Consider the following 26475-nt stretch of genomic DNA (forward strand, 5'->3'; position numbering starts at 1 on the left):
TTTGAAATGCGCGGAAATCCGCTGTACAGTTTCGTCACTTTGCGAATGATGCAATTAGCATCTATTTTTAGACGATCCAATCCGAAATTGAGATCGAGCTTCTAATAGTATACCATTAGTAACGCTAACAAATTGCACCAGTCACACTGATGTTTATAACACTTCAACAAAAAAAATTGTACAAGTTTAAAAACCCTTTTGATTTGTGTAACTTTAGCGAATGATGCAATCTGCATCATTGTTTCTGGATGCTATGTGGCGCTCTGGGTTATCCTGTTAGCACATTGGCACTTTGTTATTTTTAAAGAGCCAACAGTCCCACGCTGCGCCTCTGCGATAGTGTTATTGGGGGGGGGGGGCTCCCGAGAGTGCCTCTCTACGTTTTTGATAAATGGGTGGTCACGAAGTGTGTTCTACCTCATTATTTCGGTGAGTGATTAACGAACATTTAAGGATTTCATTTGGTAGTGTAGGTAAACCCGTGTCCCGATAATTATGATCCAAGAGCAATAATTGTTTACATTTAAATAACTCACTTTTAGAAAACAAGGTCACGCGTCTAAGAACATATGATTGGTAACGCGTTGGTGAAATCCTTCTAATATATTTCGTCAAACTTTCTTCTATCCCCGCGGCAACGCGCGGGGGACGGGTACGCTAGTACAAAATAAAATGCTGTTGTGTAAATCAAGATAAAAATAGTTATTAGTATAAATACAAAAATCCGGATAAGAAAGGTTACTGTAGTCTTCAAGTGAATCAAATCCGGGCGTATTTCGGCAAATAAATTCAACTCTCAATAAATAACCTCTCTTGGCAAAATAAAAATAAAAACTGTTGAATTAATTAGTTTATTTCGACCCTCCTGTTATAAAAATGTATTAACATTTTCTAGGAATATAAACAAAAATGATATTTGACATTGATCCTTTTAATATGTTTTAGCAATGTGCGTGCACTTTATATTTTCTTTACGTTATGCAAAAAAGTAAAAACAGTGGCAACTATAAAATAAATTTATGTCGTTATATAAATAAACCCTTCTCTATTACTTATAATAGGACAATGCGGTGCACTGAATAGCACTGCATGGTGCGATGTTTACTTTTATGGTTCCAAAAGCTATAGCGATGACACGAGGAAGGAAGTAAATGTACATGTAGATGGATATGTATATTTTTATTTGTGTTAAAGTGTGTATTTTTTTAGACGTAGAACTGTATGTCAAGGCGTACTATTATGTCTATTTCTATGTTCGTTTATGTATAATGTTTGTTGTAGGTTGTCGTTATGGTTAAGTTTACACTTAGATTTAGGGTTTTGCATATATTCTATATTTTTATATATAATGTAATTGGAAATTTAATATATTCTCAAAACCCAGACAGATCTGGGACTGTGATGCCTTATAAAAACACGAGTCACGGTTTCTTACAAATAAGATTTTTCAAAAAAGCTATCTGGCTTGTAGAATATAAAAGAATAGATATTCAGTGGTTTCAAATTAGAAATGTTTTACCATAATAGAGCATGACTTGTAAACGAATGGTGGTGTTGGTGTAAAAGGCTTTCTTTTCTGTGAGTTATAAGTAGCCAATCGTAAACGGAAAGATAATTTGAGAACCGTGATCTTGTGAGAGGAGAGATGAAGAATTGAATTTTGCAGATATGCTCTGTCCCTTATCGCACATATTAAAAAACAAATGCAGATTAAATAGAACTCGTGGAAGAGCAAATAAAAACATGTTTAATGGTAGTTGTACCGTCCAGGATGTTCAGACCAGAACCAGCAAAGATCAAATGCCTTTATCGAAATAAGAAATAGGAAAAGGGGTGGATAGGACACACAGTCTGAAATACAGTTGGGCTCTGTTGTGCAATCAATTGGATATAATGAAATTGTGGTCGAAAAAAATCGCGAAGGAAATCGTTTTAAATGAGTGATGGGTATGTTCGACTGTCAGGACTTTAGCTTTACGATATTTTACAAATATCACCGATATTTGACGAACCGTTTCCTAACACTCTGCTCATTTTGGGAGCCGAAAGAAATTAAAAATCAAAAGAGTTTTCAAGATGGTTTGAAGAAGTTGAAATCATTTAGGTCCAACGCTGTCGTGTATTTAGAATAATTTTGAAAATAGTATGCTATTTTGGAACATTTGTAAGTTTTAACAAGGTAACAAAGCAGAAGAAGTCGTTTCGTACTGTAGTCATAATTTGTACCTCGTTTAGTAGGCATACTGGCCGTAATAATATGAAAATTGCAATGTTAGGAGCTTGCTATTAAATAAGCCACCAAACGTTCATCTCTTTGGTACATTTTTTGTAAAATGATTTATTACGTGATTTATAACATTCAAATCATGATTACATTTTTATGAATTCTTAAATGTACGACTAAAACATTAGCACCTTATACCCACCAGCTCAGACCGTATGCTATTTGACTGATCAGATGGCCACGTGATATTCATTCAATCTCTGACGTTGAGTGAAACGTAACTTTTAGCCACAAAAAACAAACACATGTCGTTTCTTAACAAACTTGGCAGGTGAAATATTACATTATGCTTTAATACAATTCCTTCTGTTCAAAGTGTTAAATTATTTATCAACTCAACGACTCACAAATCCAATAGGTTGAATTCATCATATCCACTTTGGCATAAAATCGCCCCCACCCCCGATCTGCTGTTTTTTAATTTGACCTATTTATCGTTAATCAAGATAGAAAAAAGTAAATTAGGACGTAGCTGAATGTTTCCTCTACTTTGACATTGTATAATTAAGTGCTGCAGCTTAAACTAGCCTTTAATTTTATAACTTTTATTCCCACCCTTGCCTCGGCAGCCCCTAAATCCAGCCACCTCCACCTGTATCTACGCCACTAGGACTATTTTTACCTATCATTATTCTATATCCACGCTTTTGTTAATGGAATATATATTATAGATACTAATTTTTAAATGTAAAACATTGCATTTGTGATTTACGGTTGTATAGATTAAGAAGCAATTGCAAAAGTTAACGTCTAGTTTTGTTTAAGAAGTTAGTTTTTAATATAAAAAATATGCTTATAGGCCTATTTACAGTGACAGCTAAACACCAATCGTTGAAAAACCAACAGCTGACTTACTATAACTTATACCAGGAAAAGGTATTTTAATATATTTTATAAAATTTAGTTTGTTTCGATGAATTCCTTTTTTCAAAAATCCCATATTATTACCACTAAAATGTTTATTTTAGCAAAATTATGACATTTACATAAGCAACGGTTTGTTTTTAACGCCTAGCGCAACTTATGTATAATTTATTTTAGAAGTACATAACGTATTATGTAGGTATATAGCATATGTGCATTTACTCTTCATTAAGGCTAACAAGCCCTAATTAAGAAATTATATTGCACTTTCTAACAATTTAATAACTTATACATTTTGGGGGAGATTTTTTCTAATTACGAAATAAAGTAATCTTGAGTTTGTTTAAAGCATTATACATCACATTGAAAATAGATTATCAATGCAATTAATGAATGTTTACAGAATCTACAAAGCTGCAAGAACATTTCTTTAAAATTGTCAAACTGTATTCAATTTTATTTTTAAATCATGTGTTTATTAATCTAGTAATCGTAAATAGTGTGACATCCTAACAAAATATTCGTAGAAAGAAAACTAGCATAAAGTTCAGGAAAATTGTTTACAGTCACCAATATTAACAAAACTGTTACAGGAAGTCCATTTGTTTGCTTTATAAATGAGTCTTTTCTAATTGCGACTGTTAACAAGCAACAATAAATAATCAATACATCATCTACCATTGTGATTAAACATTTAGATAGGATATGTTACTTAATGATTGATACTTTATATGCGCTGTAATAATCGTAAAAATAGTTATATAAAAAAATAATATAACCAGAGTTAAACCATTGTTCTATAAGTATAAGTCGTTTAAAAATCATAGTATATAAAATTAGTAAACCACATTTATTAACATTATATTAATATTAATTAAAATCAAATCAAATAATTTCAAAAGTTTTAACAACATAAAATAAGCATTACAGGAGATAACGTAGTCGGTTGGTCGAGCACTTGACTCGAGCTCATATCTCGCTTTAAAGTCTAAAGAAAGTCCTTGAGTCAACCATTGGACTTGCGTTAGGAAACTAAAAGCGGCTGGACATAGTACTGACCCCACAATTTCTTCATAAACCAAGGTCAAAAAAAATTATTTGTTCATTTTAAAATATTATCATATTAAAAATGTATGATAATATAGAAAGTAGATCAATTTATATATATATATATATATATATATATATATATATATATATATATATATATATATATATATATATATATAATTAAAAAATGAACAGTCAATTTTATTTCTGATCAATAGGCAATTTTAACGTTTTAGAGAAAACGAGTAGCTAAAAAATACTCAAAGAAGCAGATTAAATAACTACACTTTTAATTACAAGATTGATAATAATCAGTACAAAATGAATATTATTTTTTTTTCAGTTTTTAATTTTACTAAAACTAATATTTCAATAAATATTACCCTCTCCCCTTCCTCTTTTGCTTTTTAATTCTATTTAGTTTAAACAAATTAATTTTAAAAGACTTTTCAAATAAAGTAATAATTCCCTCTGAACTTTTCTTGTCCGACGGCATGTATATTCAAAAAATATCAATAAAAATACTGATTGAGACATAATATCAGAAATAAATTTTCAAACAACTGTTTTGGGATCTTTCCCTGTTTACAAACGAACAGTTATCAAATACTCAGGATAAGCTTGACAGTCATGAAATATAACGAAAATTCCTTCTTTTCTCTCATCTGGAGCTCTACCTGAGTCAAACAAGGCGTCGCAGTCCTGTCTTTTTGGCAAGTATCGAGTTCCTTTTGGGGTTATTATTGATCTACCAACAAGAACACGGGCTTGGTAGAGTCTTCGTTCACCCTTTGTGTCTGGTCTAGAAAATGTTTCAGAATATGAGGCTGCTCTAGCAAAGTAAACACCTTCTCCATACAAAGCACCTTAAATGATTTAAAAGATCAGATACAAATGCATAAATTTCAATTAAAATTTTAAGGACAATATAAAATACTGGAAATATATTTTAGAGTTTGCGTCTAAAGTCACTTAAACAAGATTTTTAATACATTTTTAATTACTTAAACTTTTAATACAGAACAAAATATCGTAAAAAAAGAATTGTACACCAAGTGAACGAAAAATAAATGTGTGTATAATAGTGCGGAATATTATTAGTACTTTATAAATTCACATGCGTTTTTTAAGACATCGGAAATAGAGTAAACTACTGCTTTCGGTCAACGGAAATTACTAAAAATTTAACAGAAGGAAGAAAATTAGAATTTATACTTATATGTGAAATTTCTTTTATCTATCTGAAATAATACTCAAGTTATAGGATTTTGAAAAATTGAAAATAAAAAAAGTTCCACTTCCGGTTATCGAAATCGCTGAAAAGTTGATACTGATCTACAAATTCGATATCATATTTATATATGAAATTTCATCAACCTAGCTGTAATGGTACTCAAATTATCGTGTTTACACACACACGCACACGCACACACACACATACATACTCACACATACAGACATAAGGACAAGATTGCTAAACTATGTTTTTTCCGGCTCAAGGAGGTGTAAAACATCGAGATTTGCAAAAATCTCGATTTTTTTTGCACGATTGCAATACTTTCTATATACATTATAAAATAACGAATATTAGAAACAGTAAGACGTTTGACAGAAATTCTTTAAGTTCGTAATATTACGGGAAGAACAACCATACCGCCAAACACGGGGGGGTGGGGGGTGGCAGAGGTCGTTTATGGGGTCCTTCTTCTTCTTCTTCTTCGTTCTTAATTATTAGTGTTGAAGGGGATCGAGATTTATCTGCCAGTGGGTTTGAACTCGAGACTGTTCGAATTTATCAACCATGAGCTTTTTGCCGACTCGACCACGCCTCCAACACAATTAAGCGTTACGTGTCAACTGGTTATGCGCCATTGAGGCCATTGACTCCGATTTCAGCCTGCTTTTCTTTTTGGATTTGCTTCCATAGCCTTTGTCCAACCAAGAACAAACTACAAGGCAGCAGTTGTTTAATTTTGGAGTTGTCTCTCCTAGAAGAGTGGCTGTCCCCAGCTAACGAGCCTCATCTGCCCGAGGGTTCGAACTCGAGACTTTTCGGTTTAGCAACCATGAGCTTTACCGACTCGACCACGCCGACAATTTATTTTTTTGTTTTCTGAAGTATTTGGATGACATGCAAATCAGTAGTGGTTTTGTAGAAAATAAATTGATGTAATACAACCGTGATCATTATGCATTAACTGAACCACGCATTTGAGTAAAATAAAAAGATTCGACATAAAATGTAGTGTGAAGGATAGACAAACGTTTGAACTACTTCGAAAACTTTTTCTAATTTTTAAATAGTCTGATTGATGAAATTTTATTCATGTACGAAGCAAATTTTAAAAACTAATTCTCTTAATTATTAGTTAAGTAAAACATACTGAAAAAATTACATTGTTATGCTTATGTCATAACGAATTAGGTTAAACTATTAAATAAAGAAATTCTAAAATTTTAATTTTTAGAGAAAATTATATATATATATATATATATATATATATATATATATATATATATATATATATATATATATATATATATATATATATATATATATATATTTATAAATATATATATATATATATATATATATGTATATATATATATATATATATATATATATATATATATATATATATATATATATATATATATATATATATATATATATATATATATATATATATATATATATATATATATATATATATATATATATATGTGTGTGTGTGTGTGTGTGTGTGCGTGTGTGTGTATATGGGGGTCCAAAAATTTTGCCTTTTTTCTGCGTAGTATTCAATTCAATTTTAATATGTATATATTACTTGGACATTAAAAACAGTTATCAAATGTAATTATCTCTGGTGTTTTACAAACAGCATCAAGCACTAAAACATAAACTATAACTTGGAAGCACATGTGAATATACTTGTGTGTCTAATACATAATGCATTTAATAATATTGCTAGAGCCGCAGTACGAAATCGTGTTGTGAAGATGCATTGGTGTAATAAATGGACTATAAATTGGGATATTGTTTGATTTATATTAAAAAAATAATAACGCTCTTGTAAAACGAATTTTTTTAATCATGCCTCCACAGAAACTACATATTTAAGCATCATTTGCATTTACCATTTTTCCCGCAGTAACTTCTGTTGAATCCAGTTTTATTGATCGCTTTAATTGCGTTTACATCCGAACCATGAAAAAGAAGCAACTCATTTTGATGTCCAGGATTTTTACTTTCTATCTCTCTTTTCTTTGTCGCATATTGTTGATAGAGATATCTGTTTTGCAAACGCTCAACCTACAAATCGTAACAACGATACTCCTTTAGCTGAAGATCTATTACTAAAAAGAATTACTACGCATAGATAGCTAACAATAACATTTTGTTAATGCTGAAAAGATAGATTGTATTTATTATTTTGTATAGTAAGATTTTGTTTTGTTAAAATGTTTCGTATAACTATTTATATTCCTTTAAAAACACAACAGAATATATAAACTTGTACGGCTACGAAATTCTGTCATTTTAGAAAGATATGCATCAAAAATAGAAACGGAATGTTTAAAAATATATATAATATACCAACATTTGAAAAAAAAACTAAAAACGAAAGCATTGGTCACTCAAATAACTTTACATCTTGTAAGGGAATTCAATACATATTATAGCGCCCACGTTATTGTTTTCAGTTATTTAATTAGTGGCGCAATATTATAATTTTAAATAAAACATTTAATTTCTTCATTCAAGTGCAAAATTATATAAAAGACTTGTTAATAAATATTTGTATTAATTTATTTTAAACGTAAAGAGTTTTAACAGAATTGAACTGTATAGTAGAAAAATTGTTAAACAAATGAACGCAAATAATATGCGTATTTAGCAAGAAAAAATGGTACATAATAAACGAAACAATAAATTATTTTAAAAATATGTAAATATCAAATTAACAATTTTTAAGGAAATGTATCCTTTGGAAACTTGCAAGTTTAAACTCATGACGAATAACCGCCGCCAAACGACGAAAGAACTTCAGTGAAATTAAATAAAGCTTAAAAGATGAAAAAAAAGCATTTTTAATTGTAAAAATAATGTTTTTTCTAATGTCTTGGAACTAGTAGCCAAAAATATATATTGAAAACCACAGAGCTGTTAAAATTATGGTTCTTATTTTAACTCCCTTAGTATTTTAAGTTTTTTGTGTTACGATTTTTTAAAAATTATAATTTGTTATATTATACAAAGATAAATTGGGAAAATGTTAACTTGTAGTATTTGACTGAGCGAAAATTAATCTTCTATTCAATTAAAATAAAAGGACCCTATGTGGTATGTCATGGCGAAATAAATTATACATACCTTACGTGGTGTTAATTAGTCTTAAAGATGGCAGTTTATGTTTATGTTTTCTCTAGATTAATGTAATGATCACAAATAGTGCAAACAAATTTTATCACCACAGTATTCGTTTACAATATTTTGACATAGTATAGCCTACATTTATAACACTTAATACAACACGAGAAAAAAAAAGTATTGTGAACAAATGAAACATACTTTCAATATTTCTCCTTTACCGCCACTTTTCTTAAAATTTTCCGAGACGCGCCTAAACTCTGATGATTCCGTTTTCAAAACCACAATACACAAGTTAATATTTTCATTCATATTTTCCCAATTGGCTGGTAAGGCTTCTTGAGCTAACAAATTGAATAATACAAAATGTAATTCCTTTCCAATTTAAAATTCAACAGTTAAAACGTATAACAATTTACAATAGGTCAACCTGTTTCTCTAAGTAAGTTGAGGAACTTACCTGTAGGCACGTTTTTCCTGATTAAACTGTAAACATGGTGGGTCTTCATAGAAGCTGCTGTTTTATTCTTAAAATCTATCTGATATTTCTCTTCATCAATATCTATGGTCATATTATTTTTATTTTGTGTGTACGTTGCCTCAAGTTTCAGATTTAGTCTATAAAAGGAAAAAAAATAGGTTCTGCACTCAATAATATATACATAACGCGGAAATTAGTATTTCACATATAGTCTCATTATGCGTATATTTGTTGCAATACATTTATATATTTGGACTATATATATATATATATATATATATATATATATATATATATATATATATATATATATATATATATATATATATATATATATATATATATATATATATATATATATATATATATATATATATATATATATATATCGATGGTCACGGTCGCAAACCGTCTAACTCCAAAAATGTAAATTTTACGGGAGAGACAAAAAACTGATTATTTCTTTGTTGATCGATCTAATACAAATTTTTAAAAATGATATGTGCGAAGAAACTCTCTACCGACTATACTGTAGTGTTTTAAAATGAGTTTTGTTAATATTTACAAAATTATAGCAGGTTTTAAAAGATAGACGGTTTGCTCGGTCTAAAACTCTCGATGCAAACCGTCTATCTGTGCGCGCGCAGACTTAGCTGTTTTGTACCGAGAATTTTGGTCTCAGCTGCGTTCGTTCGTTTTGTCCAATGCACGTGATTTAGTTATGTTTATGTTTTTAAGTTATAATTAACACTTCAAAATATTTAGATTATAGTTTTGGGCTCATATTTTAATTATTTGAGTTTATTCTACTTTATGGGGTCAGTTTAATTTTAGTACAGATGTTTTAGTATGGCTTTATCGCTTTCGACTGTTTATTCATTATGTCTGTATTTAGCACTAGACTTGTTAACTGTTGAAGGTTTTGCCTTATTTATTACATCTTTCTATTTTCACAGTTTATTTTACTAAATCTGATGGGTGGTGGGTTTGTAGAATGATAATAGTAAAAATATAAACCTTATTGTCAGATGTTTTATGAATGAGAAAACACATTAATCACATTAATAATGACTTAATGTTTACTTATTTTACAAAATGTAAAAAAACGTGCTTAATTTTAAAATTTATTCCTTAAATAAACGTCACATGAAGAAAACTTAAAATGGCAACATATTTTTAAAATCAGGCAAATCATCACAATAATGTGTATTTTTGACTTGATTTTAGGTGCTCATATATGACAGCTTTTTTTTTCTGCTCCTGTACAACTTGTCGGAGGCTACAGATGATATAATAATCTTACGACCCTAGCTTAGCAACTGCCAGCTATCCCCTAATTCACTTTGAAGTAGATTGTAGCATCTGGGTTGTACTGCAGTGCAGGAATATCTGTGGCATTAAATTCTTGACAGGTCTGACTGGTCTTTTGAGAGCGGCTTGTCTCTTGTCTGTTATGTGAGGCTGGTCTATTGTATGTTACGACTGGTCTGTAGAGAAAGGCTGGTATCTTGTATGGTAAGACTGGTGTGCTGAGTGAGGCTTGTCTATTGTATGATAAGACTAATCTTTTGAGAGAGGTATGGTAAGAATGGTCTGTTGAGAGAGGCTGGTCTGTTGAGAGAGGCTGGTGTCTTGGAGGGTAAGATTGGTCAGTTGAGAGAGTTAGGTCTTTAGTATATTACGACTGGTCTGCTGAGAGAGACTTGTTTCTTGTATGGTAAGATTGGTCAGTTGAGAGAATCTGGTCTGTTGAGAGAGTCTGGTTTGTTCAGAGAGGCTGGTTTGTTGAGAGAGGATGGTCTGTTGAGAGAGGCTGTTCTTTGTTGAGAGAGGCAGATCTGTTGAGAGAGACTGTTTGTTGAGAGAGGCTGGTCTGTTCAGAGAGGCTGATCTGTTGAGAGAGGCTGGTCTGTTGAGAGAGCTTGGTCTGTTGAGAGAGGCTGATCTGTTGAGAGAGCCTGGTATTTCGAGAGAGGCTGTTCTTTGATGAGAGAGGCTGATATGTTGAGAGAGGTTGGTCTGTTGAGAAAGGCTGGTCTGTTCAGAGAGGCTGATCTGTTGAGAGAGGCTGGTCTGTTGAGAGAGCCTGGTCTGTTGAGAGAGGCTGGTATGTTGAGAGAGGCTAGTCTGTTGAGAGAGGCTGATCTGTTGAGAGAGGCTGGTATGTTGAGAGAGGCTGGTATGTTGAGAGAGGCTAGTCTGTTGAGAGAGGCTGATCTGTTGAGAGAGGCTGGTATGTTGAGAGAGGCTGGTCTGTTGAGAGAGGCTGGTATGTTGAGAGAGGCTGGTATGTTGAGAGAGTTTGGTCTTTTGTATATTACGACTGGTCTGCTGAGAGAGACTTGTTTCTTGTATGGTAAGATTGGTTAGTTGAGAGAATCTGGTCTGTTGAGAGAGTCTGGTTTGTTGAGAGAGGCTGGTTTGTTGAGAGAGCTTGGTCTGTAGAGAGAGGCTGATCTGTTGAGAGAGCCTGGTATTTCGAGAGAGGCTGTTCTTTGTTGAGAGAGGCAGATCTGTTGAGAGAGACTGTTTGTTGAGAGAGGCTGGTCTGTTCAGAGAGGCTGATCTGTTGAGAGAGGCTGGTCTGTTGAGAGAGCTTGGTCTGTTGAGAGAGGCTGATCTGTTGAGAGAGCCTGGTATTTCGAGAGAGGCTGTTCTTTGATGAGAGAGGCTGATATGTTGAGAGAGGTTGGTCTGTTGAGAAAGGCTGGTCTGTTGAGAGAGGCTGATCTGTTGAGAGAGGCTGGTCTGTTGAGAGAGCCTGGTCTGTTGAGAGAGGCTGGTATGTTGAGAGAGGCTAGTCTGTTGAGAGAGGCTGATCTGTTGAGAGAGGCTGGTATGTTGAGAGAGGCTGGTATGTTGAGAGAGGCTAGTCTGTTGAGAGAGGCTGATCTGTTGAGAGAGGCTGGTATGTTGAGAGAGGCTGGTCTGTTGAGAGAGGCTGGTATGTTGAGAGAGGCTGGTATGTTGAGAGAGTTTGGTCTTTTGTATATTACGACTGGTCTGCTGAGAGAGACTTGTTTCTTGTATGGTAAGATTGGTCAGTTGAGAGAATCTGGTCTGTTGAGAGAGTCTGGTTTGTTGAGAGAGGCTGGTTTGTTGAGAGAGCTTGGTCTGTAGAGAGAGGCTGATCTGTTGAGAGAGCCTGGTATTTCGAGAGAGGCTGTTCTTTGATGAGAGAGGCTGATATGTTGAGAGAGGTTGGTCTGTTGAGAAAGGCTGGTCTGTTCAGAGAGGCTGATCTGTTGAGAGAGGCTGGTCTGTTGAGAGAGCCTGGTCTGTTGAGAGAGGCTGATCTGTTGTGAGAGGCTAGTCTGTTGAGAGAGGCTGATCTGTTGAGAGAGGCTGGTATGTTGAGAGAGGCTGGTCTGTTGAGAGAGGCTGGTATGTTGAGAGAGGCTGGTATGTTGAGAAAGGCTGATCTGTTGAGAGAGGCTGGTATGTTGAGAGAGGCTGGTCTGTTAAGAGAGACTAGTGTGTTGAGAGAGGCTGGTCTGTTGAGAGAGGCTGGTATGTTGAGAGAGGCTGGTCTGTTAAGAGAGACTAGTGTGTTGAGAGAGGCTGATATGTTAAGAGTCTGGTCTGTTGAAAGAGGCTAATCTTTTGAGAGAAGCTGGTATGTCGAGAGAGACTGGTATGTCGAGAGAGGCTGGTATGTTTTCAGAGAGGCTGATCTGTTGAGAGAGGCTGGTATGTTGAGAGAGGCTGGTCTGTTGAGAGAGGCTGGTATGTTGAGAGAGGCTGGTCTGTTGAGAAAGGCTGATCTGTTGAGAGAGGCTGGTATGTTGAGAGAGGCTGGTCTGTTAAGAGAGACTAGTGTGTTGAGAGAGGCTGGTCTGTTGAGAGAGGCTGGTATGTTGAGAGAGGCTGGTCTGTTAAGAGAGACTAGTGTGTTGAGAGAGGCTGATATGTTAAGAGTCTGGTCTGTTGAAAGAGGCTAATCTTTTGAGAGAAGCTGGTATGTCGAGAGAGACTGGTATGTCGAGAGAGGCTTGTATGTTGAGAGAGGCTGGTCTATTGAGAGAATCTGGTGTGTTGAGAGAGGCTTTTCTGTTAAAAAAAATGATTTACTAAAGACTAACCATGTCGTTGAACATGCACGCCAAACATTTTGTAACCTACCATAAAAAAAATTTCTTTACACATAGATAAAACCTCAATCTAAAGCTAGTAGTGAATTAAAAATAATTAAATTTATTGCACAATCTTGTGGAAATATAATTCGAATAATATTGTTTTGATTGATATTAATATTCTTGAATAAAGATCTAATTTCAAAGGATTATGTTAGCCTAAAAAATTGTAAACAAATCAGTTTGGTTATTGGAAATCTGGAAATGTGCTATATTAAAAAAAAAATATTTGTTTATTATTCTATAAAATGATAAAATGTAATAGAATAGCTGAACATGATTAATCAAATATCCTTACCTATAAGTACTGTGACTGCTGTGCTGTAAAATTGTGTGATTGCAGCGTGCGACTACGTTTCGGATCAAAAGTGTACTGACAAATATAGCGATATTCGTTTTGCGCCGAGAATTTTAGCGCTTGAAATAATAGGCGGTTTGTTCAAATGATTATATCTCGATAATCAATTTACAGATTTTTATAATATTTTCAGGCATTTTGGGGAATCATACTGGCTTTTGATTAATGTAAAAAAAAAAAGAAAATCGAATGTTTTTGAGTTAGACGGTTTTCGACCGAGACCATCGATATATATATATATATATATATATATATATATATATATATATATATATATATATATATATATATATATATATATATATATATACTAGGCATGCTGCCCAGCTTTGCTTAGGCTTTCGAAAACATTGAGAATTTGAATGCTTAATTAATTCGCCCGAGGGTCGGTCTACGACCTCAGGAGTTATGAAGAGGTTCCTCCTTGGACATTTATTTTCGATTTATAGCTCATATAAAGCGCCGGTCAGTCGAGGTCAGTTTTGACCCCCACATCGTAGACTTTTCGGCCAACCGGCCCCCGTGTTCTGTCGCCCCAAGGCAAGATCCTGCCAAATTTGAAGCGCCTGCGGCGCCGGGAAGTGCCCTATCGGGCACCCGACAACTTTGCTTTATATATTATAGAGATTAGCAAATTGCATAGATAAACAAAGATTCCAATAAAGTAATTAAGGCCTGAAATACTTTAGTATAGAAATGTATTATTTGAATAGATGAATCTAGAATATCTAGATCTAGAATCCAAATAAATAAAATAAATTTTATGAGTTTAGGCCGGAAAAATTGTATTGTATACATTTCATAGTGTACGTAGATCTAAATCAAATTTGAATTTGAATTTCTTTTTATTCTAAACACGGCAGATGACGTCATTAATTAATTTATAAGCAATAGTGACGTCACAGTTTTATGCGTTCTTTTTCACATCTATTAATGCTTTTCCGGTTGCATAAATAATACTGTTTCTCTACATTCGAATACGCCTTTAATTTTTATTTTTCTTCTTTAAATATAATTGTGGTTATACATTTAAAACATCTAACATATTATTTTCAACAAAAGTCCGTATAAAGTTCTCCATATATCGCTGCCGTTTCTGACGTGATGTCCGGCGAAAATATTTTGCGGACAGACAGAGAGAGAGAGAGAGAGAGAAGTGCGCACATGGGGAATTATATATTAGTCTTAAGTCTGCGTTGAAATGACCCTCTGTTTTTCCCATAAAATACAAAGATTATATAGGGAAATACAACTGGTCAGTTTTGACCCCTTTACGAAGTTTTCCCAGATATGCCGAGTTTTTTGTGACACCCCAATGTGTTCTCCTATCACCTCACAAAATTTCAAGGGGGGTCGTCGGAGGATTTTATTTTTTCGTAATAGAGCTCATATAAAGAGAATTTCACTCGCGGTCACTTTTTAGCCCTCGTCGAGGGCTTTGAGTGAAACCGACAGTTTTCCCTAAAGGTCATACCATTGACCTAAGAGTATGCAAAAAATTAGCCAGATATACTGAGCTTAAGTACCCTAAAGTCTGCGTTGAAATGACCCTCTGTTTTTCCCATAAAATACAAAGATTATATAGGGAAATACAACTGGTCAGTTTTGACCCCTTTACGAAGTTTTCCCAGATATGCCGAGTTTTTTGTGACACCCCAAGGTGTTCTCCTACCACCTCACAAAATGTCAAGGGGGGTCGTCGGAGGAATTTTTTTTTCGTAATAGAGCTCATATAAAGATAATTTCACTCGCGGTCACTTTTTAGCCCTCGTCGAGGGCTTTGAGTGAAACCGAAAGATTTTCCTAAAGGTCATACCATTAACCTAAGAGTATGCAAAAAATTAGCCAGATATACTGAGCTTAAGTACCCTAAAGTCTGCGTTGAAATGACCCCCTGTTTTTCCCATAAAATACAAAGATTATATAGGGAAATACAACTGGTCAGTTTTGACCCCTTTACGAAGTTTTCCCAGATATGCCGAGTTTTTTGTGACACCCCAATGTGTTCTCCTATCACCTCACAAAATTTCAAGGGGGGTCGTCGGAGGATTTTATTTTTTCGTAATAGAGCTCATATAAAGAGAATTTCACTCGCGGTCACTTTTTAGCCCTCGTCGAGGGCTTTGAGTGAAACCGACAGTTTTCCCTAAAGGTCATACCATTGACCTAAGAGTATGCAAAAAATTAGCCAGATATACTGAGCTTAAGTACCCTAAAGTCTGCGTTGAAATGACCCTCTGTTTTTCCCATAAAATACAAAGATTATATAGGGAAATACAACTGGTCAGTTTTGACCCCTTTACGAAGTTTTCCCAGATATGCCGAGTTTTTTGTGACACCCCAAGGTGTTCTCCTACCACCTCACAAAATGTCAAGGGGGGTCGTCGGAGGAATTTTTTTTTCGTAATAGAGCTCATATAAAGATAATTTCACTCGCGGTCACTTTTTAGCCCTCGTCGAGGGCTTTGAGTGAAACCGAAAGATTTTCCTAAAGGTCATACCATTAACCTAAGAGTATGCAAAAAATTAGCCAGATATACTGAGCTTAAGTACCCTAAAGTCTGCGTTGAAATGACCCCCTGTTTTTCCCATAAAATACAAAGATTATATAGGGAAATACAACTGGTCAGTTTTGACCCCTTTACGAAGTTTTCCCAGATATGCCGAGTTTTTTGTGACACCCCAATGTGTTCTCCTATCACCTCACAAAATTTCAAGGGGGGTCGTCGGAGGATTTTATTTTTTCGTAATAGAGCTCATATAAAGAGAATTTCACTCGCGGTCACTTTTTAGCCCTCGTCCAGGGCTTTGAGTGAAACCGACAGTTTTCCCTAAAGGTCATACCATTGACCTAAGAGTATGCAAAAAATTAGCCAGATATACTGAGCTTAAGTACCCTAAAGTCTGCGTTGAAATGACCCTCTGTTTTTCCCATAAAATACAAAGATTATATAGGGAAATACAACTGGTCAGTTTTGACCCCTTTACGAAGTTTTCCCAGATATGCCGAGTTTTTTGTGACACCCCAAGGTGTTCTCCTACCACCTCACAAAATGTCAAGGGGGGTCGTCGGAGAAATTTTTTTTTCGTAATAGAGCTCATATAAAGAGAATTTCACTCGCGGTCACTTTTTAGCCCTCGTCGAGGGCTTTGAGTGACACCGACAGTTTTCCCTAAAGGTCAACCCATTTACCTATAAGCATGCCAAAACTGAGCCAGATGTAAAGAGGGTAAGTGCCATAAAATCCGTTTTGAAATGACCCTCTGTTTTTCCCATAAAATACAAAGATTATATAGGGAAATACGACTGGTCAGTTTTGACCCATTTCCCGATTTTTCCCGGACATGGCGAGTTTTTTGTGACACCCCAAGGCGTTTTCCTACCACCTTACAAAATTTCAAGGGGGGTCGTCGGAGGAATTTTTTTTTCGTAATAGAGCTCATATAAAGAGAATTTCACTCGCGGTCACTTTTTAGCCCTCGTCGAGGGCTTTCAGTGTAACCGACAGTTTTCCCTAAAGGTCAAGCCATTGACCTAGGAGCATGCAGAAAATTAGCAAGATATACTGAGCTTAAGTACCCTAAAGTCTGCGTTGAAATGACCCTCTGTTTTTCCCATAAAATACAAAGATTATATAGGGAAATACAACTGGTCAGTTTTGACCCCTTTACGAAGTTTTACCAGATATGCCGAGTTTTTTGTGACACCCCAAGGTGTTCTCCTACCACCTCACAAAATTTCGGTCGTCGGAGGAATTTTTTTTTCGTAATAGAGCTCATATAAAGAGAATTTCACTCGCGGTCACTTTTTAGCACTCGTCGAGGGCTTTGAGTGTAACCGACAGTTTTCCCTAAAGGTCAAGCCATTGACCTAGGAGCGTGTAAAAAATTAGCCAGATATACTGAGCTTAAGTACCCTAAAGTCTGCGTTGAAATGACCCTCTGTTTTTCCCATAAAATACAAAGATTATATAGGGAAAAACAACTGGTCAGTTTTGACCCCTTTACGAAGTTTTCCCAGATATGCCGAGTTTTTTGTGACACCCCAAGGTGTTTTCCTACCACCTCACAAAATTTCAAGGGGGGTCGTCGGAGGAATTTTTTTTTCGTAATATAGCCCATATAAGGCGCCGGTCAGTCGAGGTCAGTTTTGACCCCCTCTCCGTAGACTTTTTGCCGAACCGTCACCGGCCCTCGTGTTCTATCGCCATAAGGCACCATCGTGCCAAATTTGACGCGCCTGCGGCGCCGGGAAGTGTCCTATCGGGCACCCGACCACTTTGCTTTATATATATATATATATATATATATATATATATATATATATACTTATACATTTGAAGTATTAACTTACAAATTACTGAAATCATATATTTGTCCATTTCTCTCATACTGCCATTGAACCCCTGCATTAAAATGGTTAAGGGCAAGGTTTATTTCTTCCGCTTTGTATTCTTCAATTAAGAGTTTAATATCGTCCACTGACCCAAAGCCTGACACATTTATTTCACTTTGAGACACATTTATTTTCAATAGGTTATCTCTCCCTTTCTGTTGCAAACGAAACATCTGGAAATGTAATTAGTTTAAAGATTTTTAAAATATTGTTTTAATTCCAACAAACCAACAATTTAAAAATATTATAAAAACATCCGAAACATAGCTTTATTAATTTTTGCAATGTGCATTTTTATTTAGGAAATAAAATAACATTCTTTAGAAACAAAGAACATGTAATACTCTTACCTGAATTTTGCTTAAATTAGAAGTTTGAAATTTTAAAGACTCTTCTTTATAAGAAGCCTTCAGTTTTTTCTTTAAGTCTCGAACAGCCATACGCTTTTGTTCAACGTCCGAATAAATAATGTCGATTTGGGCACAAGATGAACAACTTTTCTTTTGAAGAACTGAAAATTAATTTTAAAAGAAAAAAAATTACCAACAGAATCATTAAGTTATTTCTGATAATTTTAAATGTCTCTTTATCCTACTTCAACACGTGTGTGTGTGTGTGTGTGTGTGTGTGTGTGTGTTTAAATATATATTTATGGGTAATATAGCTTTTCTTCGAAATATACTCATACTACATTTGCATTATTTTATACCGATAGTCGTTAATACATTTTAGATTTTTAATGCACAAATTAGATTGAAATACAATCACCTTTGAATTTCTTAGATATTTCTAAACAAATTTGAGTGTTATTCTCACACAAAATAACTTCCATAATATGATTTGCAGGGCTGCTGCAATACCTTTCTATTGCTGTTTTTATTTGAAAAGCAAATAGTTCCAAAGAATCACTTGAGTCACCTTCGATGTATTAAAATATAATTAAGCCATTTTAATATCCACAAAAGTTTAAAGAAATATGTTTGCTTATGGTACAAATGTTTCAATAACGTTAATTCAAATCAATGTTCAGTTTATTAGTAAGCTCGTTAATTAAGTATTTGCAAAATACTTATGCCTAACAAATCAATTACCTTGCCCATAATATTGAATGGTGATAGTAGAAATCGTTTCATTCTCAGCAGCTTTTAAAACTTTAAAAAAAATTGTTTCCCAGTCATCACTGATGCGATTTAAATTAAGCAGAAATATAATGCTTTGCTTAATGTCAACTCCAGCGTTTTTCAGCATAATGAAACCTTCTTTACGAAATTCTTCGGCTGAAATGTTTCGATAAATACAGCTACAACATTACAAGAGCTATGTGAAGATAAAAAGGGTGGAAATGGGTATTAATGAGAAATAGGACATTATAAAAAATGGTGCATCCATTTATTTGATAATTGTGCACAAACATTCATGAATAAAGCATGAAACTATAACAGGAACATTCTTTGTTCATCACTCTCTTCCCGCGTTATTAATTCATCAGTTTGAGTACAGAAAAGTAGATACAAAATATTTTTTTTTAAATTTCAACTAACTTTTTGACAGCCTAAAATGTTCATTTATCTTGGTGAGTTTCGTTTTTTTTTCTTTTATGATATGAGTGCATTAACTGTGTGATTGTTCTACAATTTATGTAAGAAGCTTGCTTTGGTGAAACGTAAGACAAGCTGTCCCAAATCTCACCATAGGCGTTCGATATTTCTGATTGAGTTGTTATCTATCTGATATATATTTTAAAATCTATCAATTAATCGTTCAGATGCATGTTTGCTGTGAGAACCGCGACATGGTTGGCAAATAAAGAGAACATTCAGTGCAACAGTTGCAGAGAACGATTGAACGGAGATTAGTGTCGGTAGAACGTGGGCAGTGGCGTAGCCAGGATCGTCTCAAGGGGGGGGGTCCAATTTTTACTCGGGGACAAACTTTCGATTTTCACCCCTCCCCCTCAAACTTTCGATTTGCACCCCCCTTCAAACTTTATATATATATATATATATATATATATATATATATATATATATATATATATATATATATATATATATATATATATATATATATATATACCGAGGGGTACTGAGTGATACAGTGTATGAACTACTGAAATAGGTGGTGTGTTAATGTTTATGCCATTCTTAAAACAGAGATTATTCATAAAGAAATAAAGTTTTGTAATCTCGAACCTGCAACCACAGTGTGATTCTTTTTATGAATTGGATAAGCAAGAGCTTTAATTTTTACTTTCTCGAGTATACGAAATATAGAGAAAGTCTTGTAAACGTGCTAAAAAAAAATCGAGATTTGGAACGTTTTACACCTCCCTGAGTCTAGGAAAAACATAATTTTGCAATCTTGTCCGTATGTCAGTGTGTATGTGTGTGTGTGTGTGTCAGTAAAGACGATAACTTGAGTACCGTAACAGTTAGGTTGATGAGATTTCATATGTAAGTATTTTATCAAAAATGTAAATCCGTAACAACTTTTGAGCGATTTCCGATAACCGGAAGTGGTACTTTTTCTATTTCGAACTTTTGGGTATGGATATGGGTATGGGTATGGGTATGGGTATGTGTATGGGTATGGGTATGGGTATGGGTATGGGTATGGGTATGGGTATGGGTATGGGTATGGGTATGGGTATGGGTATGGGTATGGGTATGGGTATGGGTATGGGTATGGGTATGGATATGGATATGGATATGGATATGGATATGGATATGGATATGGATATGGATATGGATATGGATATGGATATGGATATGGATATGGATATGGATATGGATATGGATATGGATATGGATATGGATATGGATATGGATATGGATATGGATATGGATATGGATATGGATATGGATATGGATATGGATATGGATATGGATATGGATATGGATATGGATATGGATATGGATATGGATATGGATATGGATATGGATATGGATATGGATATGGATATGGATATGGATATGGATATGGATATGGATATGGATATGGATATGGATATGGATATGGATATGGATATGGATATGGATATGGATATGGATATGGATATGGATATGGATATGGATATGGATATGGATATGGATATGGATATGGATATGGATATGGATATGGATATGGATATGGATATGGATATGGATATGGATATGGATATGGATATGGATATGGATATGGATATGGATATGGATATGGATATGGATATGGATATGGATATGGATATGGATATGGATATGGATATGGATATGGATATGGATATGGATATGGATATGGATATTGATATGGATATGGATATGGATATGGATATGGATATGGATATGTGTGTGGATGTTGATGTGGATGTGGATGGGGATTGGGATTGGAATAGTAAATATTAATAGGGATTATATTAAACAGTTATGATATTACACTAAACTTGCTTGATCAACTTACCTCTGGCTTGAATTGTACTTATAGTATCTTCCGAAAATTTACTCATAATGTTGACATTGAGACGGCTGTCTATATCTAAATTTACGAACAATACAATTAGACAAAATCAATTTATAGTAATATGAAAATATATTGTTACTTATGATGTGAGAGGTGTACGAGGTCGAAGGACTTGAAGTACAGCGTACACAGACGATCTCATATATATATTAAAACAGGACGGCGTTGATTCCTTTCACGGTTTAACTGCATACAACGGACACGACTGGACAAAAACATACAAAGACATCCACATCCTCACGCGACAAGACCAAGACTAAGACTAACTTAAACTATTTTTCCTAACAACCAAACTATATCCTCGCACGTCACATCCTTACTTGCCTCGTCACATTCAATATCTTTATGAATTCAGCACATTCCACAACACATTTACTCTCATACCCATTCAATGCACCAAAATACCATCTATAACAGTAAGTACTGAAAGGGAAGTTTAGTATTAGGAGGTAAGAAGATATATGTTGCGAGAATTGTGACTCATTTCCAGCTGCGTCACGTTGCCGGATGCCAACCGGTGCTATAGATGTAGACGTCTGCTTTTTTTGGTTTGGTGTTACCCCTCACAAATGTAATGTATTATTTTAACTGGATAAGCCTTGTTTTAACAGTAACTTTACGAATCCTCACTGTGGTGTCACAACGTACGTGATGTAGCCTGTTATTACTCTTAGTCTTTTAGGTTTTAGCTATGCATTACCAAATATGTCAGATTTAAAAGCAGCTTTCTGCGTTAGTGAGCACGCTATTATTTTACCATTTTGTAAAAAAAAATATACAGTTCATACATTTTTCTAATAAAATAAACGTTCACATACCTGTTTCTCTAACGTTTTTTAAATTGTCAACAACAGTTACGATGCCTTCACTTGGTACAGATAAGATGTCTACATTTTTTACTTTAAACCTTATGGATCCAAAATCTTGATCAAAGTGTATTAATGAAAATATCGATAGTATGTTACAGACAACAGAAATCAGTAACTGCATATAGTCCTCTGAAAAAAAACACAATCAGATTAAAAAAAAAAAAGAAAACATAATTGTAATTTTTTTTTTTGTTTTAAACTTTTAAAGAATTAAAAAAGCGAAATTTTTACTCAAAAGTGTACAAACATACTTACTGATCCAAATACTGACTTGTTTCAGCTTTGATTGAATTCCACAAGTGATGACAAAGTTCATGCAACTCATTTTAGCTCTCAATAAATATTTTTGGTAAGCCTTTGAATATTTTTTTAAAAAGCATCTAAATCTTATTTAAAATAGATTTAAACAATTCAATTGATAAATTGACCTTTAAATCTGAATTATTATTTAATTATTATTTAACTACAAATATGCTCTTCTAAGCAATGCTATTCTAGACAATGACCTTGAAATTGTAATAATTAGAACCAAAAACTAGTGAAATTCTAAGAAAGTATACTTTCAAAACCAAAAAAGTTTGATTAAGAATACATAAGTACATATATGCACCTCGAGATTAGCACAATGAAGTACAATATTTGGAAAGCATTTGACACTAATAGAAGACAGTCTATTAATTAAAAATAATGTAAATAATTAATTGTATTTATAAAAAACGAAAAAACAATTACGTAAATACACCAGTAATAATCAAATAGTGGAGTTTTTCACTATCTTTACTGAATGGAAATTTGTTGTTCTATCTATATGACGTTACAGACAAATAGACGAACTTAGCTAATCAAATAAATTGATTTTTTAGCAGCTAATTTTCAAGTAAATATTTTTTAAAAGCATTTGCAATATTTTTAGCTAAACAAACAATTTTACAATTGATAAGCATCTATGACAGTTCTTTTCGCATTATATTTTGAAAAAGACATTCAAGACTTCAAAAATTTTAAAGGAACAAATTAATAATATAAATAACAAGCTGTAGTTTTATATTAAAACCTTCCGATATAATTACCTGTAGTATGGGTATATCACAAGACGTGTTCACAATTTTAATTTTGTTAAGATTTTGTTTTGAGCTACTTGAAAACTTAGTAATGGTGTTGTAAAATATAGTGTTGCATTCATCTGAAATTGTCATATATATATATATATATATATATATATATATATATATATATATATATATATATATATATATATATATATATATATATATCACTTCCTTAGAACAAGACTGTTTTGCCTTGACGTTTCAGAATTGTTCGCAAGAAAACTTTTTAGAAAATGTTTCCTTATCATTTGAATATTAGGGACTTATTAAGAGAGGGGCGCTCTATTGAGTCTCCGATCACACTACCGCAGGGGCATCGCGTACGGCCCCTTGCTCGGTTTAATCATTGAATGGCGTGTTACGTTTTGCCAATATAGTAGGGTGTTCTTTAATACTAACGTAGGCACCATAGTGCTTACAGGATAGCGCAGAGCGCTGAATCGTACCATGTTGCTGTGCAGAGGGACGCGCCTGATAATGTTTTGTGAATGTCTCTAAAACCCCATTATATGCATAGTCTATCTCACTGTTTAAAACGAACATATAGCCCTCACGGGATAGCAATGGAGCCAAGTTGTACACTGCCGGGGCGCCTGAGGGTGCGCTTGGTTCGATATAGTCAATGATTATTGTTGCCCATCGTGTCTTTAGTGCCTTTTTTTAAAACGAATGTAGGCGCCATAGTGGTCATAGGGGAGTCCTGGACGCTTGTGGTCACTCAATAGCCGGGGGCGCCGGCGGCTGCGCCTGTTGAAGTTTTAACGCTCAGTGTAGTAGTAACCCTTATCGGCTATACATTACGCCCGATTAACGGATACCAATTGCTTAGGTAGCCGATTTGGAACTCTGAAACACATCGCAATCTCTCGGGCGCCGCCCATAAGAAATTTTAGTTATTTTTTCCCCACAGAAACTTACTCGGATTATTATTGTCAACTCCTCTAAGCTTCATGGCACTCGAAAGAACGGTGTTTAACCGCATTCGACTTTTATTTTTTATTAACCGTATATAGAGAATAATCGCACCCTCCCGGGACTCCGCCCATGCGAAACTAAAAAAGAATTTTTTACAGAAACCTCCCCTGGAGTGTTCTAATGAAATCCCCAAAGTTTCATGGCGATCGAATGATGGTGTCAAACCGCAATCGATTTTTATTTTATATATCATATGTAGAAGAATCGAATCGCGCTATGCCGGGGCGCCACGCTTGAGAATTTGAATTTTTTCACGCAGAAACCTTTACAGGAGTAACCTCAAAAGCTTCCTAAAGTTTCATGGCGATAGGATGAAAGGTGTTGTAATGCATAAAAGACAGACACACACACATACATTGATATATATATATATATATATATATATATATATATATATATATATATATATATATATATATATATATATATATATGTATGTTTGTATGTATGTTTGTATGTATGTATATATGTAGGCCTATATATATTGAAATTGAAATTATTTTAGAAGTATATATTAATAACGAAATTCAGACATTGACTTTTAAATGTGGATATATTTAACATACCAGTAGGATATCCTAAGTTTTTGAAATCTTCAACTGCGAATTCCACGCCGACATTTCTTAACGTATCTGTATGTTTTAAGAATTCTACAAGTAACTCTGATACCTAAACATAAACAAATACAAATAACTATTTGAGGAAAGTATTAATATTAAGCCAGATTATAAAATAAATTGTATTTCCTGCTTTACATTAATCGGGTGTTCAACTATAGGGAGAAACATTTGTTCGAAATAATGTCCATAATATTAATACAATTGATGTTTTCGAAAACATGAAGCATATAATGATTAAAAAAACTATTCAACATTATTAAAACACATTTTAAATGCAAATTAAAAAAAAATGAAAGCAACATGTAACCTGATTTTCTGTTGACAGACATCGATAAGGAAGATAGAGCTCCAATACTGGCACTGATTCATCGACGTCTCTAACATTTATTCCCGAGGAGTGTTTACGGCACTTTAAAGACTGATCTCTGTAAACGGTAATTTAGGAAAACCATTCAGGAAATAGAAATGACAGTACCAACATATATAAAAATATAGGCATATAATTCCCGTTTAACGGGTACCGAAGGCTAGTTATAAAATATTAAATAGTATTAGATTGAAGCAAAGATTTTCATGCTGCATTATTTTATGTGACTACTTTCAACTCAATGCTTTTTATGGGTACTATTAGTAAAGAAAATTTTCTTTTCTGAATAAAGAAGTTACAGTAAAATGTGGTTTATGAAATGTTGCAATCGTAAACATAGGTTATAAATCAACTAGCTTTAATATGACTTATAACGCATGACTAAATAATATCGATAGTTTTTTATCCCATATTATCTCAAGCCCTCAATTTTCTTTTATTTGTTATATTATCTAGTTTTTGGGCAACGTATGCATAAAAGATAAACCATTTTTATAAAATTGAATACCTTTTTTTTTAAAAAAATATCGATTTTTATTAAACAACACATAAATGGGAAGCTTGCGACAAACGACTCCGTGTGCAAAAAGTAATTTTTTTTCACGAAATAAAGACAATTACTTGGAAAGGAAGCAGTATGTTGAGTTTGTATTGTAAGACCAATAATTGCAATGCTTATGAAAGCTGAACATGCCAATCGTGCTCAATTGGGTTAGAGTTATCTTGGTGCAAAATGGCTAAAAGTTTGCTCAAACGCTTAGTAATCTTCCAACGTTGTATCCACAAAATAAAATCACAATTAGAAATAACAAAGGTTTTACTCCTACATCTCCAATAGTAGACACCTGAGCCTAAATACATTTATATTATCTAAAACGTAACGTAATATTATCCATAAATTGTTGCTTTTATGTACAAAGTTTATTTAATAATTCGTAGTTTTAAAATAATGAAATGTAAAATTAGTGCAATTTTTTTTCAGTACTATACATTTTTTTTACTTTCTCGTATACGAAGTATAAAGAAAGTATTGTATTCATGCCAAAGCAAATAGAGATTTTTCAAATATTTACGTTTTAAACCTCCCTGTGTCTCGTATACG

At 33.7% G+C, this 26475-nt stretch overlaps 1 protein-coding gene across 1 annotated transcript in view; it reads right to left on the reverse strand.

Moving 5' to 3' along the window:
• Window positions 1-4691: 4691 nt before the first annotated feature.
• The window catches only part of LOC131955378 (uncharacterized), a 32044-nt gene continuing 10260 nt past the window's right edge, over window positions 4692-26475 (reverse strand). Inside the window, exons 7-19 of the mRNA XM_059319500.1 lie at window positions 25314-25431; window positions 24953-25055; window positions 23373-23485; window positions 22558-22657; window positions 22252-22431; window positions 21374-21448; window positions 19030-19215; window positions 18289-18449; window positions 17897-18111; window positions 9031-9188; window positions 8772-8914; window positions 7337-7511; window positions 4692-5064 (exon numbers count right to left, since the gene is read on the reverse strand). Coding sequence (XP_059175483.1) covers window positions 4784-5064; window positions 7337-7511; window positions 8772-8914; window positions 9031-9188; window positions 17897-18111; window positions 18289-18449; window positions 19030-19215; window positions 21374-21448; window positions 22252-22431; window positions 22558-22657; window positions 23373-23485; window positions 24953-25055; window positions 25314-25431 — 2008 coding nt within the window. The 3' untranslated portion in view covers window positions 4692-4783. The remainder of the gene's footprint in view (window positions 5065-7336; window positions 7512-8771; window positions 8915-9030; window positions 9189-17896; window positions 18112-18288; window positions 18450-19029; window positions 19216-21373; window positions 21449-22251; window positions 22432-22557; window positions 22658-23372; window positions 23486-24952; window positions 25056-25313; window positions 25432-26475) is intronic.

The sequence above is a fragment of the Physella acuta genome, unplaced genomic scaffold (assembly GCF_028476545.2).
Source record: "Physella acuta isolate Inbredline_101_S28 unplaced genomic scaffold, ASM2847654v3 ptg001064l, whole genome shotgun sequence".
In the NCBI taxonomy this organism is placed as follows: Eukaryota; Metazoa; Mollusca; class Gastropoda; family Physidae; genus Physella; species Physella acuta.